At 36.9% G+C, this 26285-nt stretch overlaps 1 protein-coding gene and 1 pseudogene across 13 annotated transcripts in view; both read left to right on the top strand.

The window, feature by feature from the left end:
* Window positions 1-6: 6 nt before the first annotated feature.
* Window positions 7-3013, top strand: LOC111734146 (annotated as a pseudogene).
* Window positions 3014-3634: 621 nt separating this feature from the next.
* NPHP1 (nephrocystin 1) overlaps window positions 3635-26285 on the top strand; it is a 79180-nt gene continuing 56529 nt past the window's right edge. For 6 of the 13 annotated variants that reach the window (XM_023526338.1, XM_011385894.2, XM_011385893.2 and 3 more), the window contains exons 1-6: window positions 3635-3776; window positions 6223-6296; window positions 7867-7927; window positions 8718-8842; window positions 19612-19822; window positions 20129-20230. In XM_023526338.1, the coding sequence (XP_023382106.1) occupies window positions 3708-3776; window positions 6223-6296; window positions 7867-7927; window positions 8718-8842; window positions 19612-19822; window positions 20129-20230 (642 nt within the window). In that variant the 5' untranslated portion in view covers window positions 3635-3707. Of the gene's footprint in view, window positions 3777-4120; window positions 4208-5341; window positions 5438-5552; window positions 5664-6222; window positions 6297-7866; window positions 7928-8717; window positions 8843-19611; window positions 19823-20128; window positions 20231-26285 lie in introns of those variants that run through there. The other 7 variants (XM_023526337.1, XM_023526342.1, XM_023526343.1 and 4 more) reach the window with 7 other exon arrangements.

The raw sequence follows: 26285 nt of genomic DNA, 5'->3' as shown, positions 1-26285 counted from the left end.
ATTTTTGAGCAGCTATCTTTTTTTTTAGGGAATCTATGCTTTTTCCTTGGTACAGTTGCAAAGTAGAGTTGGGCCAGGTACCATATTGAGTCATTTTGGTCAGTTATTTTACTGGATCTGTTCAGGAAAGCAAGAAGCTATAAAAACAACTGAGGTAAGGATGATCTATGTGAGAGTTGCACTTCTGAGAGCGACAACATACTGCCAGTACAGAGCAAAAGTTTCATTGGCAAAAATTTTGTTTGTTTCATTATGGAATATACATGCGAAGGAGAAACTCTCTTGAATAGAGCTTAGTGATAGATCCCAACTATATCTAAAAATCAAGAGTAAGTGACCGAGTCCCTGGTTATTTTTGATTTGCAAGAGAGTTTTCTAGAACACTGCTCTTGCTTATTTCTGTAAAGATTAATTTCATGTCGTAGCAAATTTAATTGTAGCACCATGTTAACTTAAGAAAAATCAGAAAAGCTGTTTCCACAGGAGGTTCCCCCTGCCTCCCCATTTTACAGGGGTCATTATGCATTGCTATTTCCAACATTTGTTCATTCTGTGAATGCAGTAATTAAAGACTGAATTGCTGGTTCTTAGAGCTCTGTCCCATGCAGGCTGCAGTTTGCTGAAGTATACTAGTCACCATTGCTCATTGAGGCTCTCTAGGACAAGGTAGGATTTTTTAAGGCACATGGTGCTCCGACAGTGTTGGTATATGCCCTGTTGAACATCCGGGTTATTATGACTAGTTCTGCCTGTTCATATGCCATGTTACTGGTGGACCTGGTCTATCCAATGTTGTTTCCTTTCCCATTACTTATGTGCAGCCCCTGACATATTCAGTTTCCCTCTCCTGTCTCACCTCAATGTTGTCATCTCTGCCTTTTTGGGCAATTGCTGCTTCCCTTAAGTCCCGTCTAGGTCTTTATATGGTTTTCAGCCATACCATGCCACTCATAATCTTCCCCTTGTTTTCTGCTTATTGCTTCTTTACACTGTGGCTGTTTGTCCCCAGCTCTGTGGTGGGGAATTCCCCCTTGGCATTGCCTCTGTCACCATTTTTCCTCTAGCTCTATACCCCTTGCCCTATTTATGTGTTTGTTTGTTTCCCTAAAAATATCTCACATGGAGATGTTACTTTTTCCAAATTAGCTGAAATTGACAGTGAGGAGGCTGGAAGATGGGTTATGATGCCAGTCGTGTATCCTGGAAATGACAAATTGTTCACATATTGAAATACATGTTTTACCCCCTCCCCACCCTACCCTGCCATTTGATGTTAATGCTGTTCCAAGACACAAGGAATAAATGCTTTTAACCCTGAATATGTACAAAAATGTATAAAATCAGCTCTTCCCATAAGCGGCCTGAGGTGACCTCTGAAAATGGTTCATTATTCACTTGACCCAGAAAACCCCACAAAATGATGCAAATCAAAAGGTTCAAATCTTCATGTTTACTTTAAGAACACTTGTGAAACTGCCCAGGCCATCAAGGGTATGCATATCTGAAAAGCCACCAAGTATCAGAAGGATGTCACTTTACATAAGCAATGTGTGCCATTCTATTGTTACAATGGTGGAGTTGGTAGATGCGCCCAGGCCAAACAATGGAATGGGGCTGGACACAGCGTTGGTGGCCTAAAAAGAGTGCTGAATTTTTGCTGCACATGCTTAAAAATGCAGAGAGTAATGCTGAACTTAAGGGTTTAGATCTAGATTCTCTGGTCATTGAACACATCCAGGTGAACAAAGCTTCCAAGATGCAGCACAGAACTTAGAGAGCCCATGGGCAAATTAACCCACACATGAGCTCTCCTTGCCACATTGAGATGATCTTCACTGAAAAAGCAGATTGTTCCTAAACCAGAAGAGAAGGTTGTGCAGAGGAAAAAGATATCCCAGAAGAAACTGAAGAAACAAAAACTTATGGCCTGAGTAAATTTAGCATCAAATACTAATAAACATAAAAGCAGAAAAAAAATGTATAAAATCAAAGTCATCTTTCCACCTGAGGTGAATAAGAGTAATGAACTTTTTGTCATCCTTCTTCATTGCTCATACATATACACATATGTAGGGGTTCATTTTTCTTTTTACCAACATAGAGTTAAACTATATTCATGACTAATTTTTCCACTTAAAATATGGGAATCCCTACAAATCAGATACAGAATATTTTCTATTTATAGACATTTAAAATAAGGATTTCATAAACAGATGGTCTTTAGTGCAATTTTTTTGCTTACCTCTTACAAGATAACTTAGAAGTACTAATTTATTAATCCATTTAAAAATATTTTACAGCACTTACCACGTTCTCATTTGTTACAGGTGTTTTTAATGGAAATACTATGTGGTATTTAAGTGAACTTTTAAGTATGAGCTGTAATGGAGAAATTAATTCAAAATAAAGACATGAGCCACAAAAAGACAGTACCAAGTATCAAGGGCATGAAGAACACAACATACACCGATGGTAGAGAGTAAATTAGTACAACTTTGGGAAAATAGGCAGTATCCACTAAAGCTGTACATAAAACATGCCCTGTGGCTCAGCTTTGTACATATAGGTCCTAAGTACTTGCAATAGCCTTAAACTGGAAACTACTCAGGTGTCCCAACAACAGTAGAACGAAGGAGTGTATTAGAGTACATCACACAATGAAATCTCACAATGAACAAACTACAACTATACATACTAATGGTACAGATGCATCTCACGAACATGTGGAGTGCAAAGCCCTACAAGATGCCAGGACACATTGCTAGTGTTTACTTTTGGGGTAGTGGAGGTGGGTAGAGACTAGGAGAAGGAGAAGAGTACTAGGGTGATGGTAATGTTCTGTATCCTAATCTGGGTGATGTTACGTGGGGGTGTGTTCAGTTTGAAAATTCAGTGAGGTGGACGCTTGTCACTTTTCTCTATATTATACTTGAAGATAAAAGTACAAAATAGTGTGGTAGTTGGGCCCGTATGTAATATATGTTAGTGTAGTTCCCTTGAAAAGTGAGCGCAAATAGTGGAAAGTGGACGTTGGATTTTAAAGATTCAGTCCCACTTGGGAAAGTGTTAGTAAAATCTCTCTGAGAGTAGGTGTAAAATGGGTATCATAATTACTTGCTCACAGGCTTGCTGTAGAACACAAAGAATCACCATCCTCACAGAATTCCGTATGGACAACGTGCAAAACCGGGGTGAAATGAAACTTCAGCAACACTCCAAATGGCAAAGAACTAAAAACTACCTTTTGAAATTAAAGTATGCAACAGCACCGGGTATCCCATGAAGGCCATATTGGAAAACTACCCTTGCAATAAATTTAAGAGTTTAAGATGCTTAAATGGTGTAGCTTACGGTTTAGCAAAACTGGCATCAGAAAACCAATGCCATAACACCGAGTCCCCAGCCGGCATGTGGGAGCAATATTGCGGTATCGTGGGACACAGTCTCCTACGCCTTGAGCATTCCCCCAGCTCTACCCCAGTTAGCCAGGAAAAGACAACCACTTGGGCAGGAAAGCTAAGAGCTCGCGCCCCCTGGAGGAAGTAGGTACACACACAGAACAAACCTCATACTCCGCCCACCCGCACGCACGGCGTCGAGCTGCGAGACGGGCGCGCGCTGATGGCGTCACCCAGTGACGTCACTTGCCGGGACCGCCGCCGTGGTTTCCTTGGCGACCGGCGCGCGCCCTGAGCGGAGGTGAGGAGATGCTGGTTCGGCGGCCGCGTGATCCCCTGCAATCGTTGCATCGCCGCGGCCAGGAGCTAAAGCAGCAGGTATCGTCCGGCTGTCCCGCGGGCCTGGATTGTGCCGCGGCCTGGGCGCTGGTGGGGCGATACCAGGGCACCCGAATCTTGAAAGCCCGCCCGACCCACAGACATTCCCTACTATGACGCTCCCATTCCCAGTATCCCCTACCAAACCCGGGTTCTGACCCCTCATCCTCCCAACCCGACCCTGAGGGCCAAACCACCCGAAGTCGTGACCTTCGACTGAGCCCTCCCCCTAACATCTCAGTCTCAACCGGAACACCTCCCTTAATCCACTTTACTCCCAACCCTAAATTTAACAGTAACCATTTCAAACCACCTCTACGCCAACACTATTCTCTATTCTCCAGGCCCTTTTTTCTTCAGCCTTGCTCCAGTGGAGGCTGTTATTGCTTCACGTGAATTCAAGCAAAGTAGACGAAGAATAGTCCTCATGTGTAAGGCCAAAGGACTGAACTAAAGAAATACAAATAACTCATACATGAAAAAAGTTAACTTCAAAGATAAGTAATTGCAAAGGAAATGAGATATCACAGACATTTTAAAAACCATAATACTCAGTACTGGGGAGAGTGTGATGAAATAGGCACTTAGTACACTCTCCAGGGTATAAGTTAACAGCATTTCTGGATAGCAGTTTGTAGCAAATATTCATGCTCCTAAACTGAGTGATTACATTTCCAGTTTACCATGCATAATAATAATAAAAAAAAAAATGGGACAGATATTGATGTATAAAAGTGTTCATCACAGTGTTACTTATAAAGTAATAGACTGGATAAAACTTAAATGATCAGTAATGAAGAATGGATACATAACTTAGGATAGGCTATAACACTGCGATTAAAATTTTGTTAAAGAGATTTTAATGTGTTAGGGAGAATATTTGTGATAAAATGTCAGTTGAAGAAAACAATTGAATATACAATATTTCAATAAATATATATATGTAGAAAAAGGAAACATGGTAGAGTGGTCACTGGTAGCATGCTGATGGTTATGTTTCTTTTAATACTTTTTGGTATTTTCATAATTTTGAATACCAAATGTGAATTACTTTAAGAAATAAAAAGTAGGAAGTAATTAGTGGGTTGTTAATTTGTTTTCTGAAATTCTTACTTCACTTTGCTAATTTTACTTTTTAATTTTCATATAATCTATTTCTAAGTGTTGTTTTCACTAAATAAAATATTTTCTAAATTTTGGCAGACAAGATTTACTGAATGCTCATATTTTATCCAGTTTTGGACTCTCATTTAAAAAGTACCAAAAATTTGATGGATAAATATTTCTTAAGTGACTCCATTGGAATTACAGTAGTGCAACAGAAACAAAATGCCCTGTATAAATAAAATAAAAAACTCGACAAGACATTGACTTAAGCTAAACTTTGGCTAAATGTGAGAAGTAAACTACAAATATTGTTGTTAAAACAAAGATGAAACAATAACTATTAGGTTTATTCAATGTGGATTATTCAGGGTGAAGAACTGGCTGAGGAGCCTTTAGTACCCTGAATGTCCTGAAAGGGCTCTTTGATAGTGTGAGCAAATTTCTCCCCATCTCCACAGAGGATGTCTGAAGCAAAACACAGAACGGATTTCCAACTTGGTGTCTAGGGGACAGGTGATCAAGAGCTCATGCCTGTGATGACTCATTGTCACCAGGTATGAGAATTTTGTAACCACTCAGGCAGATGCAAAATAGCAAGAGTAGAAAAGAAGATAGTGAACCTTTATTTTTCTTTCTTCATTCACTTTGTTTTCTCTCCATCATTTATAGAGAAGAATCCAACAAAAGTATGTGCCTCTTTTGTGGATACATTGGCAAAGTTAAATGTAGTGTTTGGAAAATACTAAGTCAAGTTATAAGAACAAGGATAAATAAAACGTGGTATGTTCATAAAACGAATACTAAGCAATAAGAAGGAATAAACTAATGATAACACAACAATATGAAGTATCTCAAAAACATGCTATGTGAAAGGATTACAGAAAAGAGTCCATGCTTTCTGGGAACTTTCCAGTGTAATGGTACTTTTCTACGATGGGGTTTGAGTTACACAGGTGTATGTGTTTGCCAAAACTCAGCAAATGTATACTTGAGATTTGTACATTTTTACTGTATGTAAATTTTACAGGAAATCTGAACTCTAGTTAGTGATACCCATGGTGCATTATTTAGGAGGAAATGCATTGATGATTGCAGTTTACTTTGAAATATATAAAAATGAGATGGACTGATGAACCGATGGATCAAATAAGTATAGTAAAATGTTAATGATGGAATCTAGTTGGTGGGTATATGGTGTTCACTGTAAATTTTTTTCCACTTTACTGTATGTTTAAAAGTGTTCATCATAAAATATTGGGAAAAAAAGATTAGAGTTTTATTTCCTAAGGTTATATGGTATTTTACAATTGATATTTTAAACAATCTCCATTTATTGTAGGTTAATAGTTTGCTTTTTGAGAGTCGATTAAAAGGAGCTCTAGAAGCCAGTAAAAGGAGAGAGATTTACCAAAGGTAAAGCATACTAAATTTTATAAGTTTTCCGGGAACTGTATTTGCATTTAAATGAGCAGTGTTTACAGCATAGAAATTGTTTGAGGCATTATTTCTTTCCATTTTTTTTTTAAATACAATTCCTAAAAAAGACAAAATAATAATGGAAAATAATATTGAGGTAACAATGAGTGAAATTTTTTAAAACACATTCTTAAATATTTCTTGCAATTATCTATATCTACCAGGTCTAAATATTGATAAATGATAAGATTAAATAGAGAATTACAAATGTTAAAAAGATGAAACTTAATTTATTTTATTTATTTTATTTACCAAGCAGTATGGTCCACATTTGAGAAACTTTTTCTTAATTTTTGCAATAACATCATGCGATGATTATTAATATAATGTAAAAAATTAAGGTTCACAGTGGTTAGTTAACATCTCTAACATTACTTTGCTATAAGACATTAAGAGTGAGAAGGCAATACAAATGTTTTAAATCTCCTAAAAACTGCAGAATTCAGTCAAGCAAGAGAGGGAACTTCACTAAATCTCAGTAGAGTCGCAAGCTTTGGTCCATTTGAACAAATGGAAAAATTACTTCATGGTTTAACTTAGATCTAGGAGAAAACAACCAAAACCTGAAGGCTGTGGACTTGCTTTCATGAGAGCAACTAGAAACACTGCTCAGAGTGAACCTTAGTGGTTTAGGCAGAGTTGTGGTAGATCCTTGGCCTGTGTAACTCCAATCCTGTGACCTGGTCAGAAATCTCTATTAGTATTTCCACCATGCTCAGGATGGTGACCTTAACTCCTTTGAGGTGGGAAAACTGTTCTCTTGGTGGATAACTTTTTTCATTTTGTTTTGACTTAAAAAAAAAAAAAAAAAAAAAACCTCCCTGGGAGAGTTTAAAATTAAATAGTGTTTAAAATTATGCAGTCGTGATGAACGAAATCGAATTAGACTATTAATACTTTTGTATTAAGTTTAGGACATTGTTAAGATAATCTGAGTTTGGGATATTTAAAGAGTGTATAACATTCAAAAAGAATGTGAGATTCATTCTATTAGTTTAAATGATTCATTCGAATCATTTGAAAAAGTTTTATTTAAATCAGGCATTCAAAGTACTTAAAAGCAAAATAAAATTTATACAAATTTTAAAATGTTGAAGGGAAGTTAATTAACTGCATTTATTAATAAGATTGATTAAGGAATTTAGATCAAGTTGGTAATCAAACAATAATGAAAAAAGTAGAGGTAATTGTACTTGCTTTACTAGATTTTTAAATAGAATAAAATTTATAGGCTGAATTTAGCCCTTATGTTTGATTGATAATTGGCTGGGTATAAAGTAAAAATAATTTCTACTTAAATCTTTGAAGACACGGTCAGGTTTCTTTGTACTACGTTTGGGGACCATTCCTTTATAATGTATGGAAAAACATTTATATGTGAATTTTTAAATGTAAGCCATACAATTGCTCATTGTCTTGCCTGCTTAAAGACTTATGTATGATTTTATAAAATTACATTCTGGTTTTGACAATAGAAAAATAAATTTTTTTTTTTTTTTAAATTTAGGTGTATCCAATTGAAACAGACAATTGATGAAAATAAAAATGCTCTTCAAAAATTAAACAAAGTAAGTATTATGATTAATTTCTTTTTACAAATATTTTCATAAAGTGGGACTTCATTAGAGTGGGGAAGTTCTTGGGTTTTCCTTAGTGGTGAAGTCGGACTGCAGTCAGTGCTGACTCGTCCAGCAGGCTTACTGAGTATGAGCTTTAGAGGAGAAAAGCCAGGGCTGGAAATATTGATGAAAATTCAGCTTTGGTGAATTTACCCAGCACTGAGGACTCAGAAAATCCAGGAAAAAACTATTTTTATTTTTATATTGTGTAAATTTCACATTTTACACCTTAGGATTGTTTTCATTTGAATTACATTGTGGGAGAGAGTAAATTACCTGGCTGAGGGTAAGTGGTAAATAAGCTGCTTCTATCACATGGCAGCTCTAACATCAGTGACTCTGCAGAAATAGGAGGAACTTATTCCTGGCAGTGCCTTCAGGAATTTTTCTTTTAACATAAGCCTGAGCTTCAGATAGGTGCCAGGGCTAGAAGGCTCACAAGCATTTATAGTGGGAAGGCATATACTAGCCATGTCCTATGTATTACTCTCCTGTACTGCATCTGAGACAAGTGGTCACTGAGCAATACTTAGCAAAGAAACAAAACAAAAAATAAGTTATAATTTCATTTTTCATTTGGTTTGCATTCTAACATGATAATCTACATTTCTCTAGGGTAGGCGTAGTCTCACATTGATCTTTACTTTGTCTTCTAGCATTTACTGGAGTTTTTTTCTTTTAAATATAATATGAAACCAAAATAAATTTTTCAGTGAAATGGACTTATCTTCTCTCATAGGCCGATGAACTTGCACCTGTCGGAGACTATCATCAGAAAAAGGAAAAGGAGCACTATCTCTTGGATAGACTTACTCACCAGCTGCAGGAACTTGCCATGTCCTTAAGTGGAGAGAATATAACAGAGTATGCTTTTTTCCTTCCTTTCTTTCAGATACTATGTCCCCAGCAGTTTTAATGTTTGACTCAGGATAAGGACACAATAGTATAGCTATAAACAAATGTCAGCAACAGGATAATCAATTGACATTTGTTTATTGAGTGTGGTAGAAAGTGTGAGATCCCATGAGAGCTGTAAAGGATATCAGCCCGGATTGGTTGATGTTCAGTGACTTCAAACAGCTGTTGTGTATATTTTGACCAGATTTAATAGCTGTTTCCGTAGGAAGCCTAAGTCTAGTACCAGCTACTTTGTCATTCTCAGCACTGGAAATCAGTGGAGGTTCTAGAGTCCTTGCATCTTCATCCTTCAACATTTGAAGACTGAATAGTTGATGTTTTCCTTTTTGCTTCTCACAAATTGAATTTGTTTATACCATCAGGTTTTTTACTTTGCAAAGGCTGTTATTAACATCTACTTCAGCAGGAAAACAATGCATGTTTCTGCCTCCAATTTTTAAAGAATATTTCTGAAAGGAGGAAATATGCAAGTATATAATCCAAATAATTTTTCTGACATATCAACACTGACATTAACAACATCATCCTTTTTTTTTAACATTTGTTTATTTAGCTTATCAGATCTCTGCTTTTTTTTCCCCAACTAGATTATAAATTATCTAACAGCAAAATTATAACATCCTTTCTTTACACCTCTTATGGAGTCTCACACTTTCTACTTTATATGTAGGAACGCTACACAGTATTTTAGCAATATGTTTGGGAGCCACTTTCAGTGGCAGAATTACCAACAATAAGCACAAAAATGCAGAACTGGGGTACTTGTCTACAATACAAGAGCCGGAAAAAAAAAAGGCAGAATGTCATCTTTTTCAACTTCAGCCAGGAGCATGTGCATCAGGAAATTCAGAATTTTTGCTGCTTTGCACACATCCCTGAATGACCACAAAAGTCCTGCAAGTATTGATTTGGGATTACAGATAAATTTTAGCAAGTAGATGAATTTAAAAATACAGAATCCACAAATAATGAGGGTTGACTCTATGTGAAAGTAGAATATATGACAGCAGTGGCCCAGCGATAGCTAAAAGAGCCAGCAGGGTCCATGGAATGATATCAAAGTTCTTTCATTTTTGGTGAAATGTAATATTAATTTAGGTTAGACTATGATAACTTAGGGATGAATATTGTAATACCTAGAACAATCACTATCAAATAATAAAGAAGTACCTGATAAAAACAACATAAATGATAAAATGGAATACTAAAAATGACTCCACTTTAAAGATAAGCTTCTCTGACATAAGCTGTAGGAGAGCAAAGGTCTGTATTTTGTTATAACCCAAGCACATAGTGTCTGTCACACAGTAGGTGCCCCATAAATGTTTGTTGACTTTGCTGAATCGTAAATCAATAAATAAAGCTCAGAGAGATTTAATGACTTATCCAAGCCGTATTATTTGAGCTCCTCTTTCCTCCCTCACCTTCCATTTTACTTCTTTATTATTTTTGTAAAATGTCTTTCTCTTCCACCTCCTTAATGCTGTTTTCCTAGTTTATCCTGTTGTCATTTGTCATTTTTAACGGCCACCTTTCCTTTAGCCCTTCCTCCAATGCATTCCCCACATTGTAATTACCTTTTTAAAATGCAGAGCAGATGCTGCCCTTCCCTCACTTCTTAGGGGCTGCCTTAGAGATGACACTCATGTGGGCATCATTCTGCACACCTCTTCACAGCTTCACCTCTTTCTCATTTCTCCAGCCTCGTCCTACCATCATGACCTCCTTGAGGTTCCTTGACTTTGAGCCTACTTTCTCTACTCCCTCTGCCTCCTTGCTACTTACTTTTACCTGATAACTCCAGCTCACCTCTCAAGACCTAATTCTGACTCTTTCTTGATCCTCACACATGCAGTCTAGGTGTCCTCCTTGCGTTTCCTTAGTACCTTGTGTAAACCTCTGTTGTACTACCTATTGAACTATGATGTAATTATCCATTTTCTGGATTGATTCATTATAAGCTTCCAAGGACAAGAATTGTGTCTGGTTTACCTTTGTATCCACTGTGTTAGACGTGGATCATTATCATCATAGATGACTTTTGTTAAAAGCTTGTATAGGCAAGCATTGTTCCAAACACTGTGAGTGGGTAATTGATCTAATCCTTATGAAGAAGGTTCTATTATTATCTCCACTTTACTAATGAGAAACCAAGAACTTAAAACTGCTGCCTGTAAATCATAATTATTACTCAGTGAGGAGGGGATAGAGCCAGAATTTAAACTCAGAGGTCATACTCTAAGCACTACGTAATAATGCTCAAGCAGCATATGCTGAGTAGATGAATCCAGGTCTCTAAGCCTGTAGTCCAGTGCATACTCTGCCCTGTCACATACCTTCTTCAGGTATATTACTTCCTTCACCACTTAGTCCCTCGAGCCACATATTCAGTTTTTAAAATTTATTGGGGTGACATTGGTTAATAAAATTCTATAGCTTTCATGTGTACAATTCAGTAATATGTCATATGTATATTGCATTGTGTGTTCACCACCCAAAGTTAAATGTTACCATATATTTGACTCCCTTTACCTTTATATCTGCCATCCCCCATTTCCCTCTGGTAACCACAAAACTGCTGTCCATGTCCATGAGTCTCTTTGTTTTGTTCTGTTTCTTGCTTTCAGTTTTATATCCCACATATGAGTGAAATCATATAGTTCTCAAAATTTTCTATCTGACTTATTTTGCTTAGCAAGATAATCTCAAGATCTATCCATATTGCAAATGGCAGTATTTCATCTTTTCTGATGACTGAGTAATATTCCATTCTATAGATATACCACAGCTTCTTTATTCAGTCATCTATTGAATACATGTTTTCAAATTTTGGGGGGTAAATATCCAGAAGAGAGATTGCTGGGTCATTTTTAATTTTTTGAGGAACCTCCATACTGTTTTCCATAGTAGCTGTACCAATTTACATTCCCACCAGCAATGTATGAGGGTTCCTTTTCCCCCACAACCTCTCCAACACTTGTTATTACTTATCTTGTTGATGATAGCCACTCTTACAGGTGTGAGATGGTATCTCATTTTGGTTTTGTTTTGCATTTCCCTAATAGCTAGTGAAGTTGAGCTTCTTTACATTTGTCTGTTGGCCATTTGTATGTCTTCTTGGAAGAAGTGTCTATTCAGGTCTTCTGTTCATTTTTTAATTCAATTGATTCTTTTCTTTTTTCCTAGTTCTATTTTTAATTTATTTATTTCTATTTTTATGATGACATTGGTTAATGAAATCCAATGTTTCATCTGTACACTTTAACAGTAAAGCATATATATATTTACACTGTGTGTTCACCTCCCATAGTTAGATTTCTTTCTGTCACCACATATGTGACCCCCTTTACCCCATCTACCTCCCCCTTGCTCCCCACCCCCCTACCCTCTGGTAACTACCAGTTTTGTGGTTACCAGAGGGAAATGGGGGAAATGGGGGAGTCTCTGTTTGTTTGTCGTATTCATTTGTTGCTTTTAGGTTTATATCCCACATATAAGTGATATCATGTGATTTTCAACCTTTTCTGTCTAGCTTATTTCACTTGGCATGATTAGCTCGAGATCCATCCATGTTGTTGCAAATGGCAGTATTTCATCTCTTCTTATGGCTGAGTAATATTCCATTAAATGTATGTACCACAGCTTCTTTATACAGTCATCTATCGTACGACACTTTGGTTGCTTCCATGTCCTGGCCAATAATGCTACTATGAACATCGGTGTGCAAATATCTTTTCCGGTATGGATTTTCAAGTCTTTGGGGTAAATACCCAGTAGAGGGATTGCTGGATCATATGGTAGATCAATTCTTAGTTTTTTGAGGAATCTCCATACTGTTTTCCATAGTGGCTGTACCAATTTGTAGTCCCACCAGCAGTGTATGAAGGTTCCTATTTCTCCACATCCTCTCCAACATTTGTTATATCTTGTCCTGTTGATTATAGCCATTCTAACAGGTGTGAGATGGTATCTCATTGTGGTTTTGATTTGCATTTTTCTAATAGCTAGCGATGTTGAGCATTTTTTCATACATTTGTTGGCCATTTGAATGTCCTCTGGGAAGAAGTGTCTGTTCAGGTCCTCTGCCCATTTTTTGATAAAATTCTTTGGGGTTTTTTGTTGTTGTTGTTATTGATTTATGTGAGTTCTCTTGTATATTTGGATATTAGGCCTCTATCAGAGGTGTTGCTTGCAAATATATTTTCCCATTTGGATGGTTGTTTCTTTACCTTGTTGATGAGCAGAAGCTTTTCAGTTTGATGTAGTCCCATTCATTTATTTTAGCTTTTACTTCCCTTGCCTTTGAGGTCAAATTCATAAAATCTTCGTTAAGTCCAAGGTCCTTGAGTTTAGTTCCTATGTTTTCTTCTATGCATTTTATTGTTTCAGGTCTTATATTCAGGTCCTTAATCCATTTTTGAGTTAATGTTGGTATGTGGTGATAGACAACAGTCTAATTTCATTCTTTTGCAGGTGGCTTTCCAGTTTTCCCAGCACCATTTATTGAAGAGGCTTTCCTTTCTCCTTTGTATGTTTTTGGCTTTTTTTGTCAAAAATTATTTGCCCATATTCGTATGGGTTTACTTCTGCACTCTCGATACTGTTCCACAGATCCATGTGTCTGTGTTGCTGCCAATACCAAGCCATTTTGATTACTGTCACTTTGCAGTATAATTTCAAGTCAGGCAGAGTGATGCCTCCAGCTTCATTCTTTTTTCTCAGGATAGCTTTGGCAATTCAGAGTCTTTTGTGCTTCCATACAAATCTGATGATTTTTTTTGTTCTATTTCTTTAAAGAATGCCGATGGGATTTTGATGGGGATTGCATTAAATCTGTATAATGCTTTAGGTAATATATGGTCATTTTAACTATGTTGATTCTTCCAATCTAAGAACACAGAATATCTTTCCATTTCTATGTATCTTCTTCAACTCCTTTTAATAGAGTCTTATAGTTTTCATTACATAGGTCCTTCACATGTTTTGTTAGATTTATTCCTAGGTATTTTATTCTTTTTGTTGCAATTGCAAAAGGAATTATTTTTCCACTTCTTTTTCTGACACTTCATTATTAGAGTATAGGAATGCTATGTATTTTTGAATGTTGATTTTGTATCCAGAAACTTTACTATATTTGCTTATTGTTTCTAGTAGTGTTCTTGTGAAGTCTTCAGGGTTCTCTCTATTAGAGAATCAATTGTTTTTTAAATTGTTAAGCTGTATGAGTTCTTTGTATATTTTGGATCTTAGCCCCTTATTGAAGGCATTGTTTGCAAATATCTTCTCCTGTTCAATTAGTTACCTCTTTTTCTTGTTGATGATTTTTTCTGCTGTGCAGAAGCTTTTTAGTTTGATATAGTCCCATTCATTTATTTTTGCTTTTACTTCCCTTGCCTTTGAGATCACATTCATAAAATTCTCTCTAAATTCAAAGTCCATGTTTTTTTTCCTGAAATTTCATTGTTAGTATATAAGAATACAATAAATTTTCGTACATTGATTTTTGTATACCACAACTTTACTGTATTTGATTATTGTTTCTCTATTTTTTTTATTGGAGTCTTTAGGGTGTTCTATATAGAGAATCATGTCACCTGAAAAAAGTGACAATTTGACACCTTTATTCTGAATTTGGATGCTTTTTATTTCTTTCTCTTGCTTGATTGCTCTAGCTAGGACTTTCAATACTATATTGATTAAAAGTGATGAGAGCAGGCAGCCTTGTCTTGTTCCTGATCTTAGAGAGAAAGCTTTTAGTTCTTCACCATTAAGTATGATATTAGCTGAAGATTTGTCATATAAGGACTTTATTATGTTGAGATACTTTCCTTCTATACCCATTTTATTAACTGTTTTGATATTAAATGGATGCTTTGTCTTGTCAGATGCTTTTTCTGCATCTATTGATATGATCATGTAATTTTTATCCTTCATTTTATTTGGTACTGTATCACACAGATCGATATGCAAATGTTGAACCATCCTTGTGCCCCTAGAATGAACTCTACTTGATCGTGATATATAATGTTTTTAATGTATCGTTGTATTTGATTTGCTAGTATTTGGTTAGGATTTTTGCTCCTGTATTCATTAGAGATATTGGTCTATAGTTTTCTTTTTTTTGTGGTATCACGTGATGTTGGTCTCATAAAATGAATTAGGAAGTATTGCCTCTTCTACAGTTTTTTTGGAAGAGTTTGAGAAGAACTCTTCCAGGTATTAAATCATCTTTTGTTTGGTAGAATTCACTGGCAAAGCCATCTGGTCCTGAACTTTTACTTTTGGGAGGTTTTCGATGATTGTTTCAATTTCTTACTGCTGGTCAGTCTACTTATATGTTCCACTTCTTAGTGATTCAGTCTAGGAATATTGTATATTTCTAAGAACTTGTTCATCTAGGTTATTGAATTTGGTGGCATATAATCTTTCCTAGTAGTCTTGTATGATACTTTATATTTTGGTGGTATTTGTTGTAACTTCTCCTCTTTCAATTCTGAATTTGTTTGTGTCTTTTCTCTCTTTTCCTTACTGAATCTAGCCAGGGGTTTGTCAATTTTATTGATCTTTTCAAAGAACCAGCTCTATGCTACATTAATTTTTTCTATTGCCTTTTTGTTCTCAATTTTATTTAATTCTGCTCTAATTTTGATTATTTCCTTCTGACTTTGAACTTTGTTTGTTCTTCCTTTTCTAGTTTTTAAAGATATAATGTTAGGATGTTTATTTGGGCATTTCTTTTTTCTTGAGATAAGTCTGTAATGATATGAACTTTCCTCTTATTACTGCTTTTGCTGTTTCTCAAAAGTTTTGATATATTGTACTTTCATTCTCATTTGTTTCTATGTATCTCTTGATCTCTCCTTTCATTTCCTCTTTGACCCAGTTGTCCTTTAGTAGCATGTTGTTTAATCTCTACATTTTTGTGGTTTTCCCTTCTTTCTTTTTACAGTTGATCTTCATTTTCAAAGCATTTTGGATGGAGAGTATGCTTGGTATGATTTCAATCATCTAAAATTTGTTGAAGCTAGTTTTGTGTCCCAAAATATGGTCTATCCTTGAGAATGTTCCATGTGCACTAAAGAATAATTTATTAGCTGATGTTTTAGGATGGAAGGCTCTGTAAATGTCAGTTATGTCCAGTTGGTCTAATGTGTCATTTAACATTGATATTTCCATATTGATTTTCTGTTTGGATGATATGTCCATAGTTGTCAATAGGGTATTTAGGTATCCTACTATAATTATGTATTTTTCCGTTCTATCTTTAGTTTGTTGTAGTTGCTTTATATATTCGGTACTCCCTGATTGGGAGCATATGTATTGATAAGTGTTATGTCTTCTTGGTGTATTGTCCTCTTTATCATTATTAGTGTCTATCATTGTCTCTCATAACCTTTTTTATTTTGAAGTCTATTTCATCATATATAAGTGTGGCTATACCCACTTTTCAGGATGCCATTTGCTTGGCATATCGTCTTCCACCCTTTCACTTTGAGTCTATATTGGTCCTTGCAGCTGAGATGTGTCTCTTGAAGGCAGCATATGATTGGGTTTTGTTTATTGATGTAATCTGCTACTCTGTGCCTTTCTGTTGGTTTTACATTCAGGGCGATTATTTATTTATTTATTTTAATTACGTTTATTGGGATAACATTGGTTAATACAATTATATAATTTTCAGGTGTACATTATCATTTGACATCTGTATATTTAATTGTGTGTTTACCACACAAGTCCAGTTTCCTTCAGCTACCATATATTTGATCCCCTTTACCCACCTCACCCTCCCCATCCCCCTATATTTGACTCCCTTTATCCCGTCTACCTCCCCCCTCCTCCCTCCACCCCACAAGTAACCACTAGTCTATAGTCCTCTGGTAACCACTAGTCTATAGTCCATGTCCATGTCCATGAGTCTCTGTTTGTTTGTCCTACTCGTTTGTCATAGGGAGATTATTGAAATATGAGGTTCCCATTTTATCTTTAATTTTCTGGTAGCTTGGTGTCTCTTGCTTCTTTGCCCTTTTCTTTCTGTCTGTTATTTTAGTTTGGTGATATTATATGATTTTTTCCTCTGTTCTCTCTTGTTTTATGTTATGTGTCTCAGTTCTGGATTTTTTGTGTGTGGTTGCCATTAAGTTTATGTAAAAGAAAATTTCACATGTATAGTAATCCTTTTTTTTCTCCATGAGTTTTATCTCCATTGCTCTTTGCAAGTTCAGACCTTTATTCTCTCCCCGTTCTGGTTTTGTTGTCTCGAATTGGCCCTATTTATGCTGTGATTCCATTTCTGAGTTGCAGTAGCTATTGTCTCCTCATTTTAAAATATGTTTACCTCCTTTAACCATTACCTAATATTTAAGTTTATAATACCCTATTCTGAATAAATGTTGCAATTTCCTGTTTCTGCCTGTTGTTAGTCATCTTACACAAAGTTTTGTATCATTTTGGTCTTTTTGTTTCAGGTATAATAACCTTCTTCAGTATTACCTGTAATGCAGGCCTTATGGTAGAAAATCTCAACTTCTCTGTCTAAGAATTTCTTTATTACTCCTTCACATCTAAAGGAGAACTTTGCTGGATATAATATTCTTGGCTGGTAATTTCTCTCTTTCAATAGCTTGAATATTTGATTCCACTCCCTCCTAGCTTACAGAGTTTCTGCTAAAAAATCCGATGGTAACCTAATGGGTTCTCCTTTGTAGGTCTTCTTTCCCTGGATACCTTGAGAATTCTATCTTTGTCATTAATTTTTGACAGTTTTAATATAACGTGTCTAGGAGAAGGTCTTTTTGGATTGAGATAATTAGGTGTTCTGTTTGCCCTTGGATTCAAGGATCCAGTTCTTTTCATAGGTTTAGGAAGTTCTTGTTGACTGTTTGAATAGGCTCTCTGTTCCCTTCTCCCTCACTCCTCCTTCTGGTATAACAATTATTTTTATATTGCTCTTTCTGATGGTGTCAGATAGTGCTTGTAGAGTTCTTTCTTTTTATTTTTACTCTCAAGTCTTCCTCTTCTTCTGTGTCATTTCCAGATTTCTGTCTTCAATGTTACTAATTCTTTCTTCTATCTGGTCACCTCTAAGCTTGCTACTTCGTTCTTCATATACTTTATCGAATTCTTCAGCTTCAGAATTTCTATTTGGTTCTTTCTTAGAGTTTCATTCTCTTTGGTAAAGTATTTCTATCATTCGTTGATTTTGTTTCTGAGTTCATTAAACTGAGTTTTCTTGCATCTCATTAATTTTTTTTCAGAATTGCGGTCTTGAAATCTCTGTCATTTAGGCCTTTTGAGCCATGCTTCTCTTGCTTGGGCCCACTTCCATGTCTGGAAGTGTACTTTCTCTTCTAATAAAGCTTTTCTTTCCTGCTGTGAAAAAAAAAAATCTCTGTCATTTAAATTGCATATTTTTATATCTTTAAGTTTATTTTCCGGAGACTTTTTATTTTCTTTCTGAGCTGCCTTGTCACCTTGGTTGTTCATGGTATTTGATAGATTATTTCTTTGCCTAAGCATTTATGGGAATGAACTCTGCTTTCTAAAAAATTTTATTATTATCAATAGTACTCCCTCATTAGCAGGTTGATAAGAAGAGGTTTTTCTTTTGTTTTTCAGTAGGTATTGCACAAGCCTCCTCCACTGCCTAGGCTTCCCAGATCTCTACTGTGTGGCAGAAAAAAAAAATGTTCTTTATTTCCTGGGGAAGTGTGTGTCTCCCCTGTGATCAGGTCGCCTTGGTCCCAGGGCCCTACTCCTGTGGGAGAATGTGATGGATGATGGGGTTCTGAGCCCCTAAAGAGCCCCTGAAGTCCTGGTGCTGCTCCAGCAGCCAAATGCAGTGTTATGCTGCCTGTGGTGGCCCAGTGCCTCCATCAGGATCAGCTTTGATAGGTGGGCATGGGCTGGGTTTGGAGAGCCTGTCAGTGTGCCTAGGGCTAGTAAGAGTGACCAGGCCTCTGTATCTCCACCCTTGTTCCTAGGACTAGCTGCAGTGAGTACATTGTGTCTGCCACTCGGAAGCCCTCAGTTCCTGGGGCTGCAGACTCTCTACTTTATAGGAGGACACTAGCTGCTGCACTTTTTCCTGGGGCCTGCTGCTAGCTCTGAGAGGGTTCAAGGAGGCAGCTGTCGAAGAGTCAGGGGAGGTATCCAGGCTCCGTGACTTACTTTTTAGAACACAGCTGTCACACTTCTTATTCTGTCTCTGCCCTGGTCTCTGTGCTGATTACTCAGGCAGGAGTGCTTGGGGCTACAGAGAGTGCACACCACAACCTGATTCCTCCACTCTTCCCGAGTCCCACAGGGAGCTCCAGGATGTGTCTGTTGTACCTGTCTCTGCTCCTCTCCTTTCCTCCTCCCTTACTTTCCCAGTTTGCCCATCCTCAAATGCTTTGATGGGTAGATCTCTCAAAAGTGTTTGTGTGTTAAGCTGGGAATCTTCTATTGGATTATAGCTGTCCAATTTGTTATAGTTTAAAGGGGAGAGATCAAGGGGGCCCCTCATGCCACCATGCTTCTGACATCAACTCTCTTGAGGTATGTACTCTTAGCTAAATGATAGAAACCATTAACCATGCTTTCCCCTTGTCTCCTTTATTTTCCAGTTCCAAATATAGGCCAGATCTTCTGTATAGAGAATTTATACTTGATATATTCTAAAACGTTATTTCAGGTGATCCTTGTCACAGAATTCTTTTTTTTTTTCTTTTTTGCAGAATTGGGGCACTTAGAGAAGAAGAGGGTGTTTCTGCTGAAGAAGATGAAGACGACAGCGAAGAAGAAAGTGAAGAAAGTGATGGGGAGGAAAAAGAAATAGAAAAGGAGGAGGAGGAGAAACAGGAAAATGAAGCTCACCAGTGGACAAGTAAAGAATACATTGCTGTTGAAGGTTTTACTACTCAGCAGGCTGGGGATCTGACATTCAAGGCAGGTAGAAACAAGACTGGAACCTAACCTCAGGAGCAATTTGCATACCTAACAGAATAAGAAAACTCTACCTGTGTACCTGTAGAACATATTCCTGATACTAAGTTTCTAAAGACTCAATTTGTTTTAAGTAAAACAAATAATAATTAATGATTTAGAGGCAGTATTCATGCAAAATTCTGTTATCAAAGTTACCTGGTAAAAGAGTAAATGCTCTTCTATTTTCGAAAATAACTTTAATGTTGATAAATTCCTATTTCAGGGCTAAATTTTAATTAATATTTTAAAATTCTGCTTTGCTTTAAGAAAGGAGAAATTCTCTTTATAATTGAAAAAAGCCCTGATGGTTGGTGGATGGCTAAGAATGCCAGAGGAAACATAGGTCTTGTTCCCAGAACCTACCTGGAGGTTAGTATTTGTTGTTTATTCTTTCTTTTTTCTCTTTCCAAAGTTTTTCATTTTTAGTAAAACATTAAACTGTATTATTGGATCAACTGAGTAGTGAATGACTTGAGATATAGAATTTGCATTAATTTTAGAGGGACAGGGCATGGGGAAAATATTATGTGTTAATAATCCTGGGACCTATGAAGTACTCTCATGCAGGTGAACCCTGGAATGTTAGCCCACAATGAAGATGCTTTATGGATTAATGCTAATTATAAAGATTAATAGGCATTCATTGTTTGTTGTAAAACAAAACCACAGTTAACTTTCTGTTAATGTCCACAAATATACAGTCCTATACTAGGATATGAACATACTATACATGCATGTTTGTAGCCTATTTTTTCATATTTTATAATACAGCATGGTCATTTTCTGTGCCAATATGCATAGATAATCTGTCTCGATCAGTGCTATCCATTAGAAATCTACTGCAAACTACAAATGTAATTTAAAATTTTCTAGTAGCTATACTGAGATGTCTTTTTTTTTTCTCTGATACCAAATATCTGTTGTTTTTCCACACCCATTCTCTGAAACCAACCAGGTGTCTAATAGTTCATTTATTTCAATTCTGACATTAACTACTGGAGTTAGTACAGACCCCACAAGTTACAAGCTTGGTTCCATAAACCACCCTACTTCAAATGCCAGTCACAAGTCCCAGGGGCCTCCTGTACTTCTGGGTTACCAGCTATAAATTTAGGGGTTCCCAAATTTGATAATTTGCTAGGACTTGCAGAACTGAGGGAAACACCTTACTTGTGTTTAATATGAAATACAGACTCAGGAAGAGCCACATGGAAGAGGTGCATAGGGCAAAACATTGAAAGAGAGAATGGGAACTGGGTCTTCCATGCCTGTTCTGGGTGCCACCCTCCCAGCACTTCGAAGTGGCCACTGACCTGATAGCTCCTTAAACACTGTATTTTAGGGTTTTTTTTATGGAGGTTTCATTACTTAGGCATGATTGATTATATCATTGGCCATTGACGGTTGAATTCAATCTCCAGCACCTTTCCTACCCCTGAAGGTGAGGCAGTGGGTGTAATGAAAGTTCCAGCCCTCTAATCACATGGTTGGTTCCTCTGGCAAGCAGCGCTCTCCTGCCAATACCTCATTAGCATAAACTTCTGTCACTCAGGAAATTCTAAGAGTTTTAGGAACTCTTACCAACTGGAAATAAAGACCAAATGTATATGTTTTGTTATACCACACATTTAAAAAAAGTAAAAAGAAACAGGTGACATTTTTATTTATCTTATATATTTTTAAATAAATTTAAAAATTTTAAATTACAGTTTGCACATAATATTATATTAGTTTCAGGTGTACAACATGGTGATTAGACATTTGTGTGTCTTATAAAGCAATCACCCTGATTGCAATCACCATACATAGTTATTACAATATTGACTGTTTTCCTCATGCTATATACTTTACATCCCGATAACTATTTTGTAACTACCAATTTGTACTTCTTAATCCCTTCCCTTTCGCACCCAGTCCCCCAAATCCCACTCCATCTGGCAACCATCAAAATATTCTCTGTATCTATGAGCTTGTTTCTGTTTTGTGTGTTTATTTTGTTCTTTAGTTTCCACATATGAGAGAAATCGTATGGCATTTGTCTTTCTCTGACTTATTCCACTCAGCACAATACCCTCTAGGTCCATCCATGTTGTTGCAGATGGCAAGATTTCCTTTTTTTTTTTTTTAGGGCTGAGTGATATTCAATTGTATATATATACCACCTCTTCTTTATCCATTCATCTATTGATGGACACCCAGGCTGCTTCCATATCTTGGCTATTGTAAATAATACTGCAATGAACATATGGATTCACATGTCCCTTTGAAGTAGTGTTTTGGGTTTATTTGGATAAATACCCAGAAGTGAAATTACTTGGTCTTTCTTTGTCCCTAGTTATAGCCTTTGTTTTAAAGTCTATTTTGTCTGGTATAGGTAGTGCTACCCTAGGTTTTTGTTTATTTCCATTTTCACAAATATCTTTTTTTCATCTCTTTACTTTCAGAGTGTATGTGTCTTTCGATCTGAAGTGGTTCTCTTACAGGCAGCATATGGTCTTATTTTCTTACCTATTTAGCCACCCTATCTTTTGATTGTAGTATTTAATCTATTTACATTTAAAGTAATTGCTGACAGATATATAGTTATTGCCATTTTATTATTCATATTTTTAATCTTTTTTTCTTCTTAAAGAAATCCCTCTAAAATTTCTTGTAATACTGGTTTAATGTTAATATACTCCTTTAGCTTTTTCTTGTCTCAGAAGTTCTTTATCTGTCCATCTATTTTATGATAGATTTGCTGGGTAGAGTGATCTTGGTTGCAGGTCCTTGCTTTTCATCACTTTGAATATTTTAAACCAATCTCTTCTGGCCTGCAAAATTTCTGTTGAGAAACCAGCTGACAGTCTTTGGGAGCTCCCTTGTAGGTAAATAGATGCTTTTCTCTTGCTGCTTTTAAGATTCTGTCTTTGTCTTTAACCTTTGGCATTTTAACAATGATGTGTCTTGGTGTGGGGCTCTTTGGGTTCATCCTGTTTCAGCTCTCTGCACTTCCTGGGCTTGTATGTTTTATTTCCTTTGCTAGGTTAGGGACATTTTCCATCATTATTTTTTCAACTAGGTTTTCAATTCCTTGCTCTCCCTCTTCTTCTTCTGGTAACCCTATAATGCAAATGTTGGTATGCTTGATGTTGGCCCAGAAGCCCCTTAAACTATTCTCATTTTTTTTGGATTTTTTTTTTTCTTGTTCTTCTCATTGGGTGTTTTCTGCTACCTTATCTTCTAAATCACTGATTGAATCCTCTGCTTCATCTAATCTACTTTTGTTTCCTCCCTAGGGTATTTTTAATTTCAGTTATTGCATTCTTCATTTCTAACTGGTTCTTTTTTATGTTTACTATCTCCATTTTTTGTGTTTTCTATCCCTTTGTTAAAGTACTCATTGAATTCATCTGCTCATCTTCTAAGTTCATTGAGCATCCCCATATCCAGTGTTTTGAACTCTGTATCTGGTAGTTTCTTGTCTCCATTCTGTTTAGTTCTTTTTCTGGAGCTTTGTTCTATTTTCTTATTTATGACATGTTTCTTTGTTTCCCCATTTTATCTGCTTCCTTGTGTTTGTTTCTAATAAGGTAGTGCTCCTATGTCTTCCAGTCTTAGTAGATTGGCCTTTTATAGTAAGAGTCTTATGGGGGGCTCAGTGGCGTACTCTTTCCTAGTCAATTGAGCTGCGTGCTCCAGGTGTGTCCTATGTATGGGTTGTGTGTGCCCTCCTGTTGTAGTTGAGCCTTGGTTGCTATTTGCATGTGAATGAGATAGACTGACCTTTGGGCTAATCAGTTGTGAGTACTTACCAGTGAGGGGCTGACCCTATGGAGTCGGATTTGCTTTGGCAGGGCTCTGGTTCCTGCCCAGTTTGCCCTTTGGATGTGTCATTTGCAGAGGTAGCCAGGTAGTGCTCTGGTGGATCCAGAGCAGCCACCAGGCAGGCCAGCCTTTGGCCTCCTGGGAAGGGTCCCACCACAGGCCAAGTTTAGCTGCCACCAGCCCAGGGCCACCTGACGAGTCACCAGGCAATCTGAAGATGGCCACCACCCATGCTCATTTTGGCAGTTCCTTAATAGGCCAAGCCACAAACTGAAGCTGGCTGCTACTACTGCCAGGCTGGGCCTGCTTAGCAAGAGGTACAGGGCACACCAAGGGCAGATGCTGCTTGTTTGGGTTTTGTGAACCCTTGAGGGATTTTATGAAAGTCCGAAGCATGAGCTAAGGTATGCCATTTGTATGGAAAAGCCACTGGAAGCAGCCCACAAGTTTGGTGGGGCAAAGTCTCAGGGAATCACTAGGGCAAGGCAACCATTGTTAGCTAGGTTGTTGGAGACTCAGATATGAGGGCCACCTGTGTTTGCATGCTCAACAAAATACAGTAGACTCTGCCAGCACTTCTATCTGGGATAAAGCTGCCCCTCCAGCCCTCATCCTGAAGCAGGACAATTCACTTCCTCCCTGTATCTTCCTGGTGTCTTTCAAGCCACTGCCCCAGTGCTATAACTCAAAGTGAGCAAATCTATCACCGAGTAAGTTTACACGTGGGTCCTTCAATTTCAAGAGGAATGTCTAGGAATCCATCCACCCTCCATCTCATTCAGCCATAATCTCCACTGGTTTTCACAGCCAGAAATTTTGGGGACTTTTCTTCCCAGCACTGGAACCCTGGGCCCCAGGACCAGGACCCCTCACATCTCTGGAGAGACCATCATAGCCAATATATCCCTCCTCATTCTCATCTGCCACATGTGGATGTGGGGACCAATCTGTTCCTCATCTCTGCACCTCTTACCAGTCTCGAGGTTACCCACTTTGTATGTTCCCAGATATAAGACTTCTGTTTAGCTAGACTTCAGGCAAATCCCAAAGATAGCTATTTTGTAGTTTAGTTGCAATTTTGAAGTGGTTGTGAGAGAAGACAAGCACAGTTTTCCTACTCTGCCATCTTAACTGGAAACCTCAACATTATTTTTAATAATATATTTTGTATTCAGTATATCAGAAATATTATAATTTCAACATACAATCAATAATAAGAAATACTTTCTTTTTTTGTGCTAAGTCTTCAAATTTTAGTGTGTATTTTGTACTTAAATAGCACATCTCAATTTGAACTAGTCAAATTTCAAGTGCCCACAGGCACATGTGGTGAGTAGCTGCTGATTGCATAGTTCAGGTCTAGATTATCTTTTTCAATGTATTCCATAAGTAGTATTCCAGTGTCATAGAGATGGATATTTATGTTGTTTCCAACCTATAATAGCTATCAGTTACATGGCAACAAAGCTTTCGTTATGATTAGCTTCCCCTAGGAGTTACAAGAGATCCCCAGAATAGAGGCTTAAATAAGGTAGAAGCAGAAGTATAGAGGTAGCGGTCAAAGGGTGGTGAGGCCCAGTTCAGTATTTCACTCTATAAAGTGGGGGACAGCTCTTCCAGAGGGATTATCTCTGTAGTTTACATTGGCTACTAAATCTTTTAATGATTCCAGAGAGCAAAAAAGGAGAAAAGGGGAACAAGAGGCCTGAGCTGCCATTTTTTTAGGGCTGATTCCTGGAAATTATATAAAAACTTCCAATTATATCTCCTTGATCAAAATTTAGTTCTTGGCAACATCTAGTTGCAAAGAGGGCTTGGAAACTGTAGTTTTTTCACTGACTCCTTGCTAAAATGAGGGATTCAGCAGTAGACAACCTACAATGTGTGTTGTGATCAGTCTGCACAAATATCTTTGTAGACTTATCCCATTGTTACCTTAGATTAATTCCCAGATGCTCTGTGCTGGTTAAGAGGCTACACCTTTGAATTTTTTTAATTTTTTTATTTTTCAGTTAGAGTTGGTGTACGATATTATACAAAAGTGATTAGATAATTAACTTCCGAAGTTGTTACACTGAAAAAGCCTAGTACCCATCTGACACCACATGTAGTTATTACAATATTATTGACTATATTCTCCATGCTATACTCTACATCCCCACGACTACTTTGTAATTACCAATTTTTACCTCTTAATCCCTTCTCCTGTTTCACCAGTTTCCCTAACCTCCCTCCCATCTGGCAACCATCAAAAAGTTCTCTATACCTATAAGCTTGTTTCTGTTTTGTTTTTTTTGTTGTTGTTTTTTAGATTCTATAGAGAAGTGACATCACATAGTATTTGTCTTTGTCTGATTTATTTCACTCAGCATATTATCCTTTAGGTCTCTCCATGTTGTTGCAGATGGCAAGATTTTATTCTTTTATCTGGTGGCTAAACAATGCTTCATTATGTGTATGTACTACTTCTTTATCCTTTTATTTACTAATGGACACTTAGGTTGCTTCCATATCTGGGCTATTGTAAATAATGCTACAGTGAACATAAAGATGCATATGTCTTTTTGAATTAGTGTTTTCTGTTTGTTTGGAAAAATACCCAAAAGTGAGATAACTG

The sequence above is a fragment of the Pteropus vampyrus genome, unplaced genomic scaffold, assembly GCF_000151845.1.
Source record: "Pteropus vampyrus isolate Shadow unplaced genomic scaffold, Pvam_2.0 Scaffold818, whole genome shotgun sequence".
Lineage (NCBI taxonomy): Eukaryota > Metazoa > Chordata > Mammalia > Chiroptera > Pteropodidae > Pteropus > Pteropus vampyrus.
This window is presented reverse-complemented; position numbering and strand designations above follow the sequence as displayed.